The following is a 17,519-nucleotide window of genomic DNA, read 5'->3' on the forward strand; positions in this document are numbered from 1 at the left end:
GCCACTTATTCCCAGTAATTACAACAAGCTGGTGTGGAGAAAAGTCCTTAAATTATCAGCCGCTGGGCAAAATGTTTGCCTCCCTCCCCCATACACACACCCACACAACTGTGCTTCATGGGGTATTGACATTTTCCCTCCAAAAAACAGTGCAAGTATGAGGTTGGGTTTTTAAAAATCTTGACAAGGTTGAATCCAAAAAGCTAAATAAGTTGAGGTCACTTTAAAGGAATTTTGTGGCCATTTTCAAGTAAGGATCTGTCAATCAGTAACATAAAAGTGGTGACATCAGTTGAAGGCCACAGAATGTGAGGATAAAGGAATAAGTCTTCCACCAGGCTAGGCTAATGGGTAGTCAAAAAAGGGCCCATATAGCTTTCAGGCTCACAAAACAAATATATTAAAAATAAAAAAGTAGTAATAGTGTGAATAAATCTTTGACTGGCAAGGCCTGCTGATCAGGTAGTGGACTGATACATTCAGCGGAGCCAGACATACATGTCTATGCTACATTCATGTAGTGACAAAGATGTTGTTTGATTGAGGAAACAGTCACACATCTGTGTTGTGGAAGAACTCTTAACTCTATTGCTTTGAGCTTCTGGTTCCCCTAGTGATGGCAACCAGGTTCATGATTGGCGCCTGATTGTCAGCAGCTGTAAGCAACCAATGGCATCCCTAAATCTTCACAGTCTGGGACAAAACTATCCACCAAGATGACAATGATCACCCCCATGGAGCATGGTTTATTAGATATTTCCAAAATTTAGTAGTGGCAATAATTAAATGGTCTGCCTGCAGTCCTGACCTCAACCCTATGAGCACCTGTGGGATCAGCTTGGGCATGCTGTCAGTCCAGAGGGACCAACACAACCATACTGACTGACTTAGGACAAATGCTTGTTGAAGAATGGGATGTTGTCTGGCAGCAGTGTGTGATCAAGTTGATGAGCAGAATGAGGAGGAGGTACCGGGTTGTTGTGGCTGTGTATGGTTCTTCCACATGCTACGGGGGTCCATTTTTGGTACATTAATAAACTGTTAAAATACCATTTTGGCTTTTTTTTCCCCCCAGACTTCAATCATACAATTCAATAAACAACACCAAACAAAAGTCAATACAGAAAGTTGGTATTGGCAGAGATTTGTCGTTTTTTCATTAACACAACTCTGCTGTTCAATCTGCAAATGCATTTTCCCAACAAATGTGGCACCATTTAATGGGAAATAAACAGGCCTTCCAGCAGAATAAGATATTTTGCCAATAAGCATTTTTATAACAAAGAAACAATCAAATAAATTAACTTTTTCTTATTTTCTTTACTTGCCAAGTTTACAAAATATTGAATTGGAATAATAATGTAATGTTCTGCAACACTAAAATATTGTGAATCTAACAAGGTTGAGTCAGGTTCTCTCGGCAGGTTTTCATTGATGTAATATTTCGTCTTTTATGCAAAAAACTTCTTGTCTGAGGAGCTGCAAGCAAACTCAACCCTATAAACAGTACCAACTGATCATTAGTGATACAACTCATTTATGTTTTTTTTTCCCACTTCATTAGACATATTTGGACTGATGCGACTTATACGGCAGAAAGTACGGTATATTACTTTATGTTCTGCTGAATTGACATCTTAACATTTTAAACCAGAAAAACAAGAAAAAGGGCAAAGGAGGTCATGACAAATGGGTAGCAGTATGCAGGGAGGTCAGTTGAAACAGAAAATAAAAAATATACATTTTCACAATGATAAAAATGAAACATTATAGGTTAGAATATTGAGCTATTTTAAGTTAGTGTAAGTTATTCTTAAAATCATTTTGAGGAATGGTGAGTTTCAGTTGTTTAAATTATGGGCTTCCACAACTTGCTGTTTGTTTTTTAATTTAAATTTGTGTAAGAAAAGTCTAATTTAGCCCTTTCTTCTGAAGTTATAAATATGAACCCACATGCTCTAATGAAATCTTTATATACTGTAAATGTATGATATGCCCAACTCCTAGAGAGTTTTATTCTATTGGGTTTATCTATTTTTATGTTCACCAATGTAATTTTCTCTGAAATTGAACCATGCGATGATGGATGGATGGATGGATGGATGGATGGATGGATGGATGGATGGATGGATGGATGGATGGATGGACGGATGGATGGACGGATGGATAGACAGAAGTTTAACGAAGTACCTGGCCTGACTGGTTTATTGAGCATGCATCAGGACATGTAACATAAATTAGTGATATGGCCTTCTTAATGTTTGTGGTTTCATAAACTGAAAGCACCTTTGTCTGCACATTCTTCAGTTTCTTATAATACTGCGTGTTTTATTATAAACTAATGGAAATCTCTGTCTAACATCTCAACATTACAGCCTGTACCTTTGCCAATTTAGAGAATGTACCAGTTTTATAATCCAGTCTGCAGGGTTCCTTCTTTGCTGCATTTCAAGTACGCTAACACTCATTTTATTCTTAGCAATGCTAATACAACAATTCTGTAAAGGACATAAAGTAACAATCGTTGAGTCATCAGTAAGAAGAAACGTTTTATTCACAGGTGCTGTAAAAGAAAACACAAGCTGCCATAATATACATTTTTACACAAGGTTTTTAAAAATCCTATACAAAAACAAAGACATTAGAAAATATGGGTTTTGTTATGAAATACGACCTATCATCTTCACGGATAAAGGGTCTTAGTTTTTTGTTTTTGTTTTTTTCACTTACTGAGCCTAATTCTACATCAGTGAAAACTTAAAATTATTGTAAAAAAAAAAAAAATTAGAATGGTAAAAATGGGAGTAAAAATCATCCTTATAAATGATTAAAAAATCTCATGCAGCATTGTCAGAGAGGGCCTGAGAGAGTACATTTTTGGAAAACAAACAAAGCAAAGTCCTATTTATCATATAAAAAGAAACCAAACACACCATCGTACATTATAAGCATTTTTCTTTTAAGAACAATCGTTTTCACCAATCATTTTTGTCTTCTTTGTGTAAGCTGTGCATGCTTTTATGGAAAACTCACAATTCATGAGGCTTTGTCTGAGATATAAAATCAATGTTGTTGATATACCAATGCCAAAGTGTGTTTTCTGACTTCAAAGTACTGAATATCTCAAAATAGTTGTGGTATAAATGTATTGGGATGCATAGAACCAAGGTTTGGCAGCACTTGGGAAAAGTACTGTACAAAAAAAGGCTGGCAGGTTGGCGTTGTCTCATCTGTTTGTCTTACTGTGTATAAAGCTCCCAGTCAAACCCCATTTACAGAGAAATGTGGTTTACTGATGAGGACCTCTTTTATAGTAACTACTGTCACAGGTGAGTTTAAGGAAATCTCTCAGGTTTGCATGACCACCTACTGAGGCACCGGAAATCATGGCTGAATCGCAAATAATCCCTCTTCATCCATCATAGTGACCCTCTGACTGTCTTGGCTTCATTTCTCAGTTCAAGCGAGCTAAACTTGGGCAACTTGAATAAACGTTCCTGCCCTCAATCATTATTCTTTACCTTAGAGCATCTAAAACCCATTTTCAAGGCAACTGAAGGGAACATATTTATTCAACCCTGCCAACGTTTACAGACCAGCTGGCAGGAGAGGAAACGGCAAATGCAACTTGATGAAATAACAAAGCCCGGTTTCGAAGTAAAAAATAAAATTATTACAAAACCAGACTTTTAACTTAAGGCGCAAGAGGCTGAGTGAACATGGATAAAATGCTGAGGTTTGAAACAAGAGAAAAGGCAAAGTCTGGGAGCGCAGTAACATTAGCTTATTGCTAACTTTTTCTTTTTTTATCCCGCCTCTCAAAAGAAAAACTATACACACCACACATTCATTTAAATACACTATACAATGCAATATAAAATATTTTTTTCAAAGGAACATGTTCAGGTTTATGCCTGCACCATATGAAAAATAGTTACTCAAACTAAACGGTAAAAAAGGCACTTCCGGGTGTTGTTCATTGACTTCTCCATAAGTGATAGCCACTATGTTGCCAAGACAACAGCATTTGTGCTCACGCTTCATTTCTCTGCTATGTCTTAGAGACAACGAGGCACTGTAGCTCAGCACTAATGATTTTCTCTGTTTTTAAGCAAAGCTCCGCTCTGGTCTCCCCTCTTGTCTGTTGTTCTTCATTAAGGTAAAATCCATAAACTGACTGCTACATTTCTTTTTTTCCTTTGTCTTCTCACGTCCTCTTCTTTTTCCACTTCTACTTCTCATTGGTCGTCAGACTTCAACTTCACGCAGCAGGCCCTCTTGAGTGACACACGCTGACGGCGAGCTAATGTCAAAACAGGTCACCATCATGACATGGGACTTGCACAGGTTGACACAAAACTCCAGCTCCTCTGTGGCCTGAGCCAATGCCTCCAGGTACTCTGGAGACTCTTTGTCCAAACTGGGATCCACCTCAACTGTTGAAACAATTACATTTTACCATTTGGTTTATATCATATTATTATTTCATGTTTAGGAGTGAAATTTAGAAAAGGTAAATATCGATATTTACTTACACTCTCCAAGCCACTTGCTCGAATCCATCATCAGCCGCACCTTTGTGTCCTCCAGCTCCTCCAGCAACACTTGATGCTTCACCCTCAGTTCTCTCACTTGCTGTTGCCTTCTCTCCAAAATCTTCAACTTACTGTTAAAATACAGCAAGCCCTGAAAAAAAGAGAAATTAATGAAGAATAAGGGGGCGTAGCATTAAGGGACACTGTGAAGGACCCCAAAAAGGGGTCATTAATTGCGTGGCTGCTCATAAAGTTAAGAGTAGATAATTACAAGTTCAGAAAAAAGAAAACATGCCAAGTTTTCTGTCAGGAGTGAAATGTAGACTTTGTCTTTTTTTTGTTTGTTTTTTTATTCAAGCCACCAATGATAAATTTTACATTTTAAATTTCTAAGCAAATAAAAACTATGATGTCCTTGAAATATGTGTTTCATCAAACATAAAATCTTTGCTGGTTGCAAATAAATGTTAATAACAGATAAATAGACTCACCTTGTCAACATCTTGAAACGGCTGATGAAGAAAAAGAAATATAACATGTTAGATTCTTGTGTCAATGGAAAGCCTACAATACCGTCATCAGTGGAAGATTTATGTTACACATAAACGGCGGGACCAAAACCTTTTAATAGTTTTTTTTTTTTTATTAAGGAAAAGCAAAGTCTCAGAAAACAGCCGCAGTTTATTACTTCTTGTTTAAGCACTAAATTAAACTACAATTTATGACAGATTTAATGTATTTTTGATGAGTGTTATGTGTTAACTGATTTGGGTTGTTTGTTGGACTTTATTTAATCTCCATTTCTTTTTTTTACACCACCATTTTAACAGCACCAAGCCGAGTCATTTCTCATATCTAAATAAGTTAAGCCTCATCTGTAATTGCCTTTTGAACTCTTGGCATTTATCAGGAACACTGCCAAAATATCAAGCTCCCGGAGTCTCAACACAAAGATTTTAACTCTAAGATCTGCCGCTGAGCTGTCTGAAGGTCAGACGTCTGGGACAAGTTATTTCTGTTCTGATTTTAGAAAAGAAACTGGGGAAGAGGAATCCAAGAAATTCCCACAACGTTCTGTAAGTCCATGTGGCTCATGTTGAGCATGTATGGAATTAGCACATTGCATTTTTGAAACATTGCACAGTCAGAAGAGATGGGCGTCACAAGATCTCAACCAAGATGTGACATTATTTAAAACCAGTTTAACAAAATGAACAACCCTAAAGAAGTAGTGAGGGTTGACCCTCTGCTCACCTCCGTAGTTTCCTCCTGACGCCGTCTTTGAAGCCGTTCCACATCGTCAATCTCATACACCTTGATCTCAAAGGATTCTTTTAGCGGTCCAGACATAGGAGGCAAGTCCACCCACTGGCCTGCTGTGCCCACCTTCTTCCCCAGGGTTGGTGTGTCTGGCAGGGGTGCTGGGATTAGCCTTCTTCTCTGGAAGCCTAAAATCCACACACACACAGTATTCTTAGACAAAGATTGGTAGTATTTTCTCACAATCTTGGAGAAAAATATATGAATCCCATGCTATTAAAAAAAAAAAAATGCCATGCTATAGTTATCAAATAAAAGGAAACTCTGTCACAAAGATGTAGTAATATACCAAAACATTCTGGATATGTGCATTGCAACTTTTACATTTCTACTTAATTTTCTTACCATTGGCTCTTTTCTTTGGATACTTTGCACTTCTTGCTCTGCCTGAAGATGACATGCCACTCTCACTCATGGAGTCATGGGCAGAGGAAGCGCTGCCTGTGGCTTCACTGTCTCTGATCATGCTTTCGTATCCACTGCTGCCTCCACTGTGGTAGAACAAAGCTGTGCGGCCCATAGCTGGAGGCAGCTCCCCACTCAACACACTGCTGTTGTCACTGCCATGGCCGCTGCTATATCGCTGAGGCCGCCTTGGTGCAGTGATTTTGCTGTATGGTGAGGGCAGCATGGCTGTAGGTGACTTGTCATCATTCACATTCACCCCACTGTCATTCCCACTGTCTGAATCTCCTGAACCTCTCCCATGTTTGCCTGATATGTTGCCTGTTGCAAGTTCACTCACACGACTATTTGCAGCCCTAATGGCTTGTTTTGTGCCCATGATAGTTCCTCTTCCAGGCTTACTAGAGACTGGAGCAGTAGTCCGTGGAGTTGCTGTTCGACCTGATGGAGGGAGGTTGGCATTGGTGTTTCTGATCACAGGAGGGGCCAGAGATTTTGTTGAGGAGCTGAGGCCCTTGGAGTTGTTGGCTGACAGTGAGCGTGCTTTACTACCATTTACTGTTCCTAATGTTCTTGGATTTACAGAAGCTTTTACCTGGCCTGATTTACTGATATTTCCTGGGCTTTGAGTTGATTGGAAGGTAGCTATAGGAGAGCTGGATGAATTAGGAATACCAAATCTTGGAACAGACTTGTTAGATTTGCTACCCAGACTTGCCCCACTGTTCTCCCTACTAAGCACAGTTCTGGACCCTGATAAAGACAGGCTCTCACATTTTTCCAGTGACATTTGACTGCCATAATGCAGCCCAGCCTCTCCTCTAGAACCTTTGGCCTTCAGGCTGGAGGTAACTTTGGCTATGTTCAGGCTGGAAGTTTTCAAATTTGTAGAGTCAACTTTTTGATGTACTTCAAGTTCATCCTCTGATACAGCAACCCTTGTCCCAGAGGTCCTCCCTGCCTCCCCATATGCTGACTTTAAGGCACTTTGGGGCAGCAGGATCTTGGTCTTGTGATCAAGGCTAGACTTTCTAACTGGAGGGGGAGGTGGTGAGACACAGCCAGGTTTAGGGAGATTACTTTGTTTCTGTGAGTTAGCCTTATTGTTTTTCCCCAGAGAGGAAAACTTAAAACTTGTGGCAGATGCAATATTATCTTGTGTTCCTTTGTGGTCTGTTGAGGAATGAATAACAGGCACTGTTCCCAAAGTGGTGGCACCTCGTCTCAACTGGGGCATTCTGCTGGGTGGATTCTTAGTAGCTGATTTCTCACAGCCATCAACCACTCTCTGAGTTGAGGTAGAACCTGACACCTTAGGTGGGCGAGGTACACTGTTGCTGTTGTTGGGTGTTTTGCTGGAAAAAATACCCATAGGGGGATTTCGGAGAAATCTGCTGGTGCTGCTGGAGTCAGAATTCTGAGGTTCTGAGTGGTTGTTGCTGCGCTGCCAGGGATCCTCCTGTTTAGCCTCTTGCCTTGGTGGATCTCTATTGCTGCTGCTGCTACTGCTACTACTGTGAGAAACTGATGAGGTAGGTTTAATCTTCCTGGGAAGGCTGGAGTGTACTATGGAGGTGCCCTGTGGAGGTGGAGAGGAGCTCAGTGAGTGAGCTTTAGTTAATTTGGATGTGAATCTGAGTGATCCTTTTGTAGATTCTGGCGATGGCGGACACTTTGTCAGTGATAGTTTGCTTGAGGCAGTGCTGTCACTATCTTGTTCAGAAAAACCAAAACCACTGTCGTTTAGGGAGTTCTTAGGATCTCTTGTGGATGACGCACAATGTAACATGTCAAGTGCATCAAAGTAAAAGGTGGCCTCTGACCCTATGGGTTTTACCTGTGGTAGGAAAACATCTGTAGAATGTGCACAATCACTTTCCAAGGTGCAGACACTAACCTCACTAAGCCAAGAACTGATAGATGAACCCCTGCTGTCTATACCTTCCATTACACCCTCCTGAAATGGTGTGACCACAGCAACATTGACCTCAGCTCCTACAGCAGTTGACGTGTAGGCATCAAATTCATCATTGATGCTGCTGATGATGCTGACAGGTCGGGAACCAGAGGCCAAGGCTTGAAGTGAGCAGTCACTGTTAAAGCTAATGATGCTTGATGGCCGACCTTTATCCACAATGCTGCCAATAGACAGCTCTTCTACCACAGTGAACACTAACTCATCCTCTCCATTTAGCTCCACAGGCTGCTGCAGAGTGACAGTAGCTCTAAGGATATCCCTATCCATGCATCTTTCCCTCATAGTTGAGTGGACTTGGCAAACCTCCATTGGACCTCTTAAAAAAGGGGACGTGCATAGGTCCCTTCTTTTCACAGCTTGGTGGCTCATACCCACAGGTGGAATTCTGGTGCTCAATCTTTCTTCATTCTCTACGTTTTCTTTCTGTTGTAAAGGAGGTGGTGCTGGCTTTGGCAAAGCCTTCTTGTTTGGGTAAACTTTTTCCCTCACCACAGGCTCTGAGTTCAGTACTATGGAAGTTGTCAGGTGGTTAGAATTAACCTTGCTTTCAGAGATCAAGGACTTCTCACCATCTGCACTGGTTCTGCAAATGTTGTGAATATTATCTGATGGCATCCTTTCTTCAGGTAAGAATTGGGTCTTGGCAGTGTCCAGTTTAGATGTAATATTAGGACTGCAGGATGCTTGTGTCGGGACAGGTGTGGGAAATTGTTTGGTTGAGATTCCATCCTGGTTGTTAGTAGTGTTTGCCACAGTCTTTGGTGAATTACAGCCTTGACTCTCCTTAGCTTTGTCAGTCTTAGGACTAGCCTGATTTTTCTTGCCCTCTCCAACAAAGGCAGTAGGTTCTTCACTGCCATCTATACACTCCAACCTTTCCTGCAGCTCAGCAAATGTGTTGCATTTAAAGAATTGATCTCTGTCCAGAGGGCCCTCTTTAGCAGATTTCTTCCTGTTCAGCGAAGGGATAATTGGAACAAAAGCAGGTGGACCTTCATTGTCACTAAGCTCCCTATCTGAGATTGCAGTTCCCCCGGGGCCCACATAAATAACAGTATCACAAGACTGTTCACTACTTGAAGAGTACTCTGGGTCACTGAGCAGGGAGGGCAGGTCTGGGTCCAGGGCTACAGTCCGAGGGTGAAAAGGCCTTAGGTGAGGTGGCCGGCGAACCCTCCCTTCCTCACAAGAACTTTCCCCTCCAGATGAACTGGATGCATACTTAAAAAAAAAAAAGACAAAATCAGAGCATATATAAATATTTTGCATGTTAAAAAGGCATGATCAAAAGGACGTATCACTTCAGGATCACAACTCAAATACTTTTGATTATATGCCGATTTGTAATCAGACTAACGCATTCTGTAAATGTCTGTACTGAAAATGTGCCTCTAAAATCAGTGGGTAAGCTTTCCTGATGAGGTCTCTTTGCAAAGGACATTAAGTAAATAGTTTGGTATATGAGTGTTTCATGGTTTAGATGTTTCTTTGCTTCAACTCATCTGATTTGAATGAATGGGTTGTTAATATTTTTCTGCAGAACTTGAGGAGGTGCTGAGGAGGTTGTTTACCATTGAATCAGGTGCATTGTAGAAGGTTAAAAAAAACATGCCCTTGAGGACTGGGATTTAACATCAATCACGTTTCTTTAATTAAACATATACAAGTATATTCTGGCATTTTACAAAATACAGTTTAGCTATTTTAATTTATAGCATTTTAAAATCATTTTTCATTATGGATCAATATTTATCTAAAGGTTAAAAGTGCACATCGATAGTCACATGGAAGGTACTGTCAGATATATAAATTGCTGTACCAGGACAGCATAATAGTCATCACTGGGACCTATAGCAAATGAATACACACTGCCATTGCACCTAATTATCTCGAGCATTTATTTCCCTAATCTAGGGGACAGTATTGCACACATTCTTAGGCAGTGGTATTGATTATATGATTATGTGTTGAGAAGCTGAGAAAAAACTAGTTCTCAAGTACAGCAGTAATAATAATTCATTTTCAGCATCATTTGTTCACTTAATAGCTCCAAAATTACAGGAGGAAGAACATGTTTAGAAGTTAAAATGTATAATCATGTTAAGCAAATTGCAAAATGGTGCATTGCTTTTAATGTGAAAGCCTATATTTACGAAGGTCACACTTAAAATAAAATGACTCTGCTTCGTTAACTTAGAATTTGAGAATGTTAAAATAATTTAGGGAAAAATGCTTGGGAAAATGTAAACATTTTTATTTCTTGCACTCGACTGTTAATTAATTGCTGCATAAATTAATTTGTGATGTTAAACAGGATATTGCTGTACCTTGGACTTCTTTTTCCTCATGCGGTGAATGCGGGAGGCCAGCTGGATGGTGGTGAGTGAATCAGCATAGTTGGCTGGGGCATCGGAGATGTGGGCAATCATGGTGGTTCTGCAGTTGATGTTGCCGAGGGACTCCCTTAACAACATTGTCAGTTTGCTGTCCCTGGAGGGTGCATTAGCAGTGTTATTAGCAAACAACACAGTTATCTTGTAAAACAAATGATAACGGTAGCTGACATGACTGTACGTGCAGCTGTCTTTAGTACGCAGAACTGAAAAACACAAGTCATTTACGTTTTTTACACTTAAAATATATGATTGTGTTTAACTCATTATCTAAGCCTAATTAAACAGACTGAATGAACTGTCACACGTTATTCATTTAAGCAGAGTGTCTCTGTGATTTCTTCAATATAAATAACATACAGACACAAAATCCTTAAAGGCAAATGCACAGAACAAGACATTAAAACTAATGGTGGTTTACTTACTTGTAAGGTACATGTTTTGCTCCATTTGCCAAAGCCATTATGACATTTCCCAGTGCATTCAGGGAAAGACATAAGCCTCCGCCTCCATCTCTGCTTTTGCTTAGGACCTTTTCACAGCTTCCCAAGTCGATAAGGTGCAGTCTGCTTCGTCCGCCCGACACTGGAACAACGGCAAAAATAAAACCAGGTGAGCACAACACAGATACTCCCACTGTGAGCGTATACTTCCTCAGAAACTGTGGCATGATGACAGGAGTAGCACAGGTCTGTCTGAGCTGTCTGCTTCATTTATGAGTAAGATGAGGTGATTCAGACTGTGGCCAGACTGTAAAGCTCCCACCAGATGTTTAACTCTCAGTAACAGGAAGTTTGTTTGCATGAAAAACTTCTAATGTCACACACCTAAAGCATTTCTAAATATTATAAGTTAGGTTTCAAAACTTAATATGCAATTTGCATGTGAATTTTAATAAATTTCTTGTTAACAAAAGCCAAATTCAGCTATTTTATAAACCAGGTGGTTAACTATAAGTTTTCACTTCCAGTGCAGGCTTGAAACTAGATTCTCAGTAGCAATGCAGTAATACTAACTTCCACCCTTGCCGCTCTTCTCCATGCGATATTGGTAAATGTGCAGAGTGAAAAGCATGTGGGAGTTGCGTCTTTCATCCTCATCAACGTTTGGCCTGCTGGTGCTGCGTGCAGCGAGGGCTGCGTCCAGGAAGAACGCGGCTTTCTCAGCAGTAGGGGCACGTAGCTCGCTCTGATTCTGGAGCTGCAGGTTGGGAGGAGAAGACAGATCAGCCTTGGGGTGAGGAGAAGAGACCACACAGGGCTTGGGAAAGAGGCTATACGTGAAAAGGGAGGCACTATAAAGTGAGGGGATCCAGTTAATTGGACCCTAGCATACATTTCTGGCCCATTAGAATGTATCTCAGGGGCAATTAAAACCGGAGATATGCACACAGAGGGAGGAGGATTAGGAGAGGTAATGCAAGAGCAGGAGGCTACGGTAGCTCCCTCCACATGATGTGATGAGGGTACAAAAATAAAAGAGGGAATAGGAATGAGAAAAGGCAGAAAAGATGAAGAAGCGAGCAAGTGACTGCCGAGAGGAAGAGGTGTTTCACAGAACTGCAGCCCCTTTGAAGTCGGAGTCCACAGATATCCCCAAAAACAACATCTGTCAGCAACACCTGGGAGTGCCTTCAAACCTGCAGTTTGCCCCATCCCCCAATAATATTTCTACTGTGCCATAGAGGGCTAACTCTGATTCATGCATAATAGATGCTCTGACAGGAGTGTCAATACAAGACTGAAGAAGAAAGCTTTCAATAACATAGATGGATTCAGATGAAATTTAAATCATGGATTTCAGACACGATAAGAATAGAGCAAGACAAACTGGAATGTCCTGGGAGATCAAATCAAAAAAAGAAAAAGCACATGCAGTTTCAAGAAAGTTTAAACCTCTGAAAGAGAATAAAGGGGATAAATCATAGACAGAGAAAAAATCAATACTCAAGACAGACTAGTATTTTAACCCATGAAAGGATCAGTGAACAAAGAAAGCGCGAGTTTGAAAGCTGCTCACCTGCGTGCCACAGATGGGATCTTCCCTCAAATGGATTCCTGGAGATTGGCCTTCCTGCAGGCTGCCTGTTGACACCTCCGACAACAAGTCCTTCAGTTCTTCCTCTTTTCCAAAGATTTCCACAGCAGAAACACGAACGGAAAACCGTGTGCCAGTCTTCTCCTTGCGCTCGTTGATGAGCTTGAAGAGCCATGATATGGCACAAGGCACAATGCCTAGACTCTGAGTGGAGCTGTCTTTGCCAATCATGGTGTATGTCTTGCCTGGTCAAAACAGGAAAATAAAAATGGAAGCGTACCTCTTCATAGGTTCCAGCTAACATTTATTTTACTTTCGTTAAGATGCTTGGAGTGGGTACAGTCTTCAATAAGAAATAAATACTCGTTGGAATTTTTCAGATTTAAAAATTGCTGCTGAAAAATGTAGCTAATGTGGAAAATCTAATGTAATATTCAGAACAAGTTAAAAAAATCAAATGCTAATTCAAGGACTTATTCCAAGAGCAGTCATTCTGTGGAGAATTATAGCTAACAGCGGCATGAGGAAAACAAGCTCTTCAGCCTGAGAGCACCGGCCAGACCAATTACTAAGATTTTAATTAAAGACTGAGCCCTGAAGCGTGGATGCAGCACTTTATCCCTCACACCCTCCTCAAACTCGCTACCCATTCTTTTTTCCTCCCATCTCTCATTTCTTGACTCACCTCAGTGCACCGCTAAGCCAATTGTGGACATCAAGTGTAGCTAACGAAAAGCTAAGAGTTTTTCTTTGACTGAATAAAGGCACGTGTTGTCGTATTTGTTGCCGTTGGAAGAGCTTACCGAGCTTGACTTCACCGAAGCAGAAGATGCAGCCGTCTGCACCATTTACCACTGACTGGATGACCTCAGCTACTGTCCCTGAGCACACCTCAGCCTGTGAGAAACAGAAAATAACAACCCCTCACTCAGTCACAGTCAATTTACAGTTCAGACACATCTGGGAAACACTTTAAGACAAACACTGGAAACAATAATTCAAAAGGATCAATAAAACAATGTGTATTTTTATGAGTGTTGCAACATGTGGCTTGTCTCTGCAATCTGTTTCAGCTGAGATCTTCAGAGGGAAGGCTTCTGCAGCAGGGGGGCTCTTTTTTATATACCACACAGCAAACATAACCTCTTCCAGCAGATGTTTGGTGTGACTGTTTGCCACCAGCAGAGCAGTACAGCACAATCTATACCGAACAAAAATATGAAAGCAACACTTTTGTTTTTGCTCCCATTTTTCATGATCTGAACTCAAAAGATCTAAGACTTTTTTTTGTACACAAAAGGCCATTTTCCCTCAAATATTGTTCTCAAATTTGTGTAAATCTGGAAAAATCTGGAACTAATAGAAGAGATAACTTCTCTTGATCAGAAACAATATTGTGTTAGTGTTTTTGTTGATTTAAAAAAGGCCTTCAACACTATTGACCACACCATTCTCCTTGAAAAACTGAATAAATATGGCATTTGAGGATTAGCACTACAATGAGTAACTAGGTATTTGAATAATAGGAGACAGTTTGTACAGGTAAATGATGTAAGATCTGAATTTAGTGTGAATGGATGTGGAGTTCCTCAGGGCTCCGTGTTGGGACCAAAGTTGTTTATTTTGTGTGTGAATGATCTGATGGATGTGTCGGGGCTTTTGATGTGTGTTTAATTTGCAGATGATACCACTTTTTTTGTTCGGGTGAAGATATTGAACGGATGTTAGAAATGATCCAGGCATAATTCGTAAAAATACAAACTTGGTTCCAATTTAATAAATTATCATGAAATTGGGGAAAAAACAAACTACATGATATTTAGTAATAGAAATAAAATTATCCAATTCCCATTTAAAATTGACAGTACTGAAATTCATAAAGTTAATGAAATAAAATTTGGGGGTGTCGTTATTGATGAGAAGCTGACATGGAAATCTCATGTAAATTACTTAAGAATAAAAATAGCTAAATTAATTGCATTACTGTATAAAATAAAATAGTTTTTAAATGACAAAGCTTTGTATATATTGTATAATGTAATGATTGTTCCATATTTAATCTTTTGTATTGAAGTTTGGGGAAAAGCATGCAAAATAATTACAAATCCTATTTTTATTTTACAATAAAGAGCTATAAGAATTATTAATAGGAAGTGCTATGGTCACCCAACAAATATATTATTTCATCAGTTGAAATTATTAAAATTTTATGATTTAGTTGAACATAGTATTTTGCCAGTCATGTATAAAGCTCATAAAAAATATTACCCCCAAATATTCAATTAAAATGTATTAAAAAAGAGAGTCATTATATCCTTAAGGGAATGGAAATGTTTGTAAAACCTCCATTTAGAACTAGTCTGAAGGAGCTGCGTTGTAATTCAGGAAATAGGATTGTGGAATCGCCTAGATATCACCATAAAAAAATCTAAAACAATGTATTTGTTTAAAAATATGATTAAGTTAAAATTGTTAGGAAAGTATAGTGCCAAGTGAAGGATGCCTAATAGTTTTGTTTTCACTTTGAAGATATTCAAGCGTAAGGTGCTGTTTGTTTAAAGTTTAGTTTTTTTTAATAAGGGGCATGTATTATATTTTTTTCTTCTTTCTGCACCCTTTTCATTCATTGCTTTTTTCTTTTTGATGAATTTGCTTTATTTAGTTTGTTTCTACTAAATGAATGCATAACTAAATTAAATAAAAACAAAAAAATTAACCTGTGTTAGTGAGCACTTCTACTTTGCCGAGATATTCCATCCACCTCACAGGTGTGGCAATCAAGATGCTGATTAGACAGCATGATTATTTCACTGTGAGCCTTAGGCTGACCACAATAAAAGGCCTCTCTAAAATGTGCAGTTTTATAACACAGCACAATGACGCAGATGTTGCAAGTTTTGAGGGAGCGCGCAATTTACATGCTGACTGCAGGAATGTCCACCAGAGCTGTTGCCTTTGAAGTGAATGTTCATTTCTCTGCTGTAAGCTGTGTCCAAAGGCGTTTCAGTGAATTTGGCAGTACATCCAACCAGCCTCACAACCACAGACTGTAAAGCCTATTGTGCACATTCAGCTCATGTAAAATGGTAGCAAAAATAAGTGTTGTGTTTATATTTTGTTCAAGGCGGCCTCAGCTTTAAGGCAGAAACAGTGGTAGGGTGAAGAGGTACGGCTATCTGGCCCTTCAAATGAACATGTTTTCAGGGGCCCACTTCAAATAAAAGTGTGTGTTAATACATGCTAGGGTCAATACGTGTTTTACCATGTATTGATAATGCACTATGTATTTATGAAAAGATGTATCAATGACAATGGATGGTGAATGGGTTTATTGAAGGGTAACCAAATACAAGGCCAAGGGGTTGAAAATGAGATTCAGTCTCAAGCTCAACTGTCAGTATCAGTTTTCAAATGAAAAGTATTGATTGATGTAGGTGATATGATAGAAGATGTGTTAGGTTTACCTCATAGCTGATAACAAAATAAACACAGATTTCAAAATTTGTTTCAAAACTGTTGTAATTTTCTGAAAACTGCACAGAAAACCAAGCTGGTCTGTCTCAGTTGGTGTTGTGTGCTAGGTGTTCTATGAAAGTAGAGGTTAGACATAAGTGGACTGAATTCAAACCATTCCTCAGACAGCCCAAAAGTCCCAGCTGTTACACCCACATCAGTAGGAATGCCCCCTGACCCAAGACTAGCATTTTTCTCTAAGCCCCTGGTCACACCCTGTGAACATAAAGATGTCCCTTTGTCCTTGAGGGACTGAATTTCCAACAAGCACTTTAAAAATACACGTACAAACACACAATGGTTCTTACTTGTGAAGCATCCTGGGTGAAAACAGCATCAAAGGCAAATATCTTTGGGACGGCCACAGTGGCAGATCTCCTGTGCCCTGAGCTGGAGTGGGGGCTGGATGCAGAGTCATAGAGGGTGAGCTGCTTCTTCCTGCTGTCAACTTTTAGGAAGGACTGAAACTCTGAGGAGTCTGCAGCCTCCAGAGATGGACAGATACGCATCATCACTTTCACCTTGTCAAGCAAAAGGCAGAGACAAATAAGATGGATTAGAAAATAAAAAATAGCAAACTAACATGAGAAATGGTAAGAAGGACTCCGCAGAGATTTTTCTCTGGTTCGGCAACAATAAAACAAAGTAAGCCTATTATTGTTCTCCCAGGAAATAAAAAAAGGATAAATGAGTACAAGGCATTCTGAGTTTAAGTTACAAACTGAGTCCTTCTGCATAACGCATTGACATCACGTCCACATTTTTAGAGCGGATGTACATCCAAGGTTACCATGGAAACAGTCTCACATTGACTGGCAAACTCAATGGGTCAACACACTGCTTAATGGTGTTAGTAAAAGGCAGCAAGGTGAGTATTGAAAATCATAGCTGAGAATGGTAGAAATAGATGTGTGTGAAGCGTCCTGCTGAGAGATTAACTGAATCGAGGCTATTTTTCTGGACTGTGAGCATCTCACTAGCACGAGACAGAAGGGCTATATGCCCACCCACCATTGTTCCGCCAATTCACAATTCTACTTTTCTTCCTCATAACTCCTGTAAAATGTTCAACATTGGGAAGCTTGAAACCTGCTCAGATGCATTCTGGGACTTGACCTTTATCAAGGATAGTTGGAGTCTTGACACATTCCACAGGTTCATCATGCCAACATGGAAAACTACAAATGGATGACATCTTTTCTCATTCAAGCATTGACTGAGTACTAATCTGACAAAACTGATGATACTGTTATGATCACAGAAGTGGAGCTAATCTGCCAGTTGTGGATCATGTCAGACCTTTTCCAGACAACAGCATATATATATATACAGTATTAT

At 39.7% G+C, this 17,519-nt stretch overlaps 1 protein-coding gene across 1 annotated transcript in view; it reads right to left on the reverse strand.

Annotated features, from left to right (window-relative positions):
* Positions 1–3,815: 3,815 nt before the first annotated feature.
* The window catches only part of kif26ab (kinesin family member 26Ab), a 73,289-nt gene continuing 59,585 nt past the window's right edge, over positions 3,816–17,519 (reverse strand). The window contains exons 6-16 of the mRNA XM_037695199.1: positions 16,490–16,702; positions 13,472–13,565; positions 12,651–12,913; positions 11,648–11,831; positions 11,057–11,216; positions 10,566–10,728; positions 6,201–9,459; positions 5,790–5,983; positions 5,027–5,047; positions 4,536–4,686; positions 3,816–4,436 (exon numbers count right to left, since the gene is read on the reverse strand). Coding sequence (XP_037551127.1) covers positions 4,249–4,436; positions 4,536–4,686; positions 5,027–5,047; positions 5,790–5,983; positions 6,201–9,459; positions 10,566–10,728; positions 11,057–11,216; positions 11,648–11,831; positions 12,651–12,913; positions 13,472–13,565; positions 16,490–16,702 — 4,890 coding nt within the window. The 3' untranslated portion in view covers positions 3,816–4,248. The remainder of the gene's footprint in view (positions 4,437–4,535; positions 4,687–5,026; positions 5,048–5,789; positions 5,984–6,200; positions 9,460–10,565; positions 10,729–11,056; positions 11,217–11,647; positions 11,832–12,650; positions 12,914–13,471; positions 13,566–16,489; positions 16,703–17,519) is intronic.

The sequence above is a fragment of the Nematolebias whitei genome, chromosome 21 (assembly GCF_014905685.2).
Source record: "Nematolebias whitei isolate Nwh7 chromosome 21, NemWhi1, whole genome shotgun sequence".
Classification (NCBI taxonomy): domain Eukaryota; kingdom Metazoa; phylum Chordata; class Actinopteri; order Cyprinodontiformes; family Rivulidae; genus Nematolebias; species Nematolebias whitei.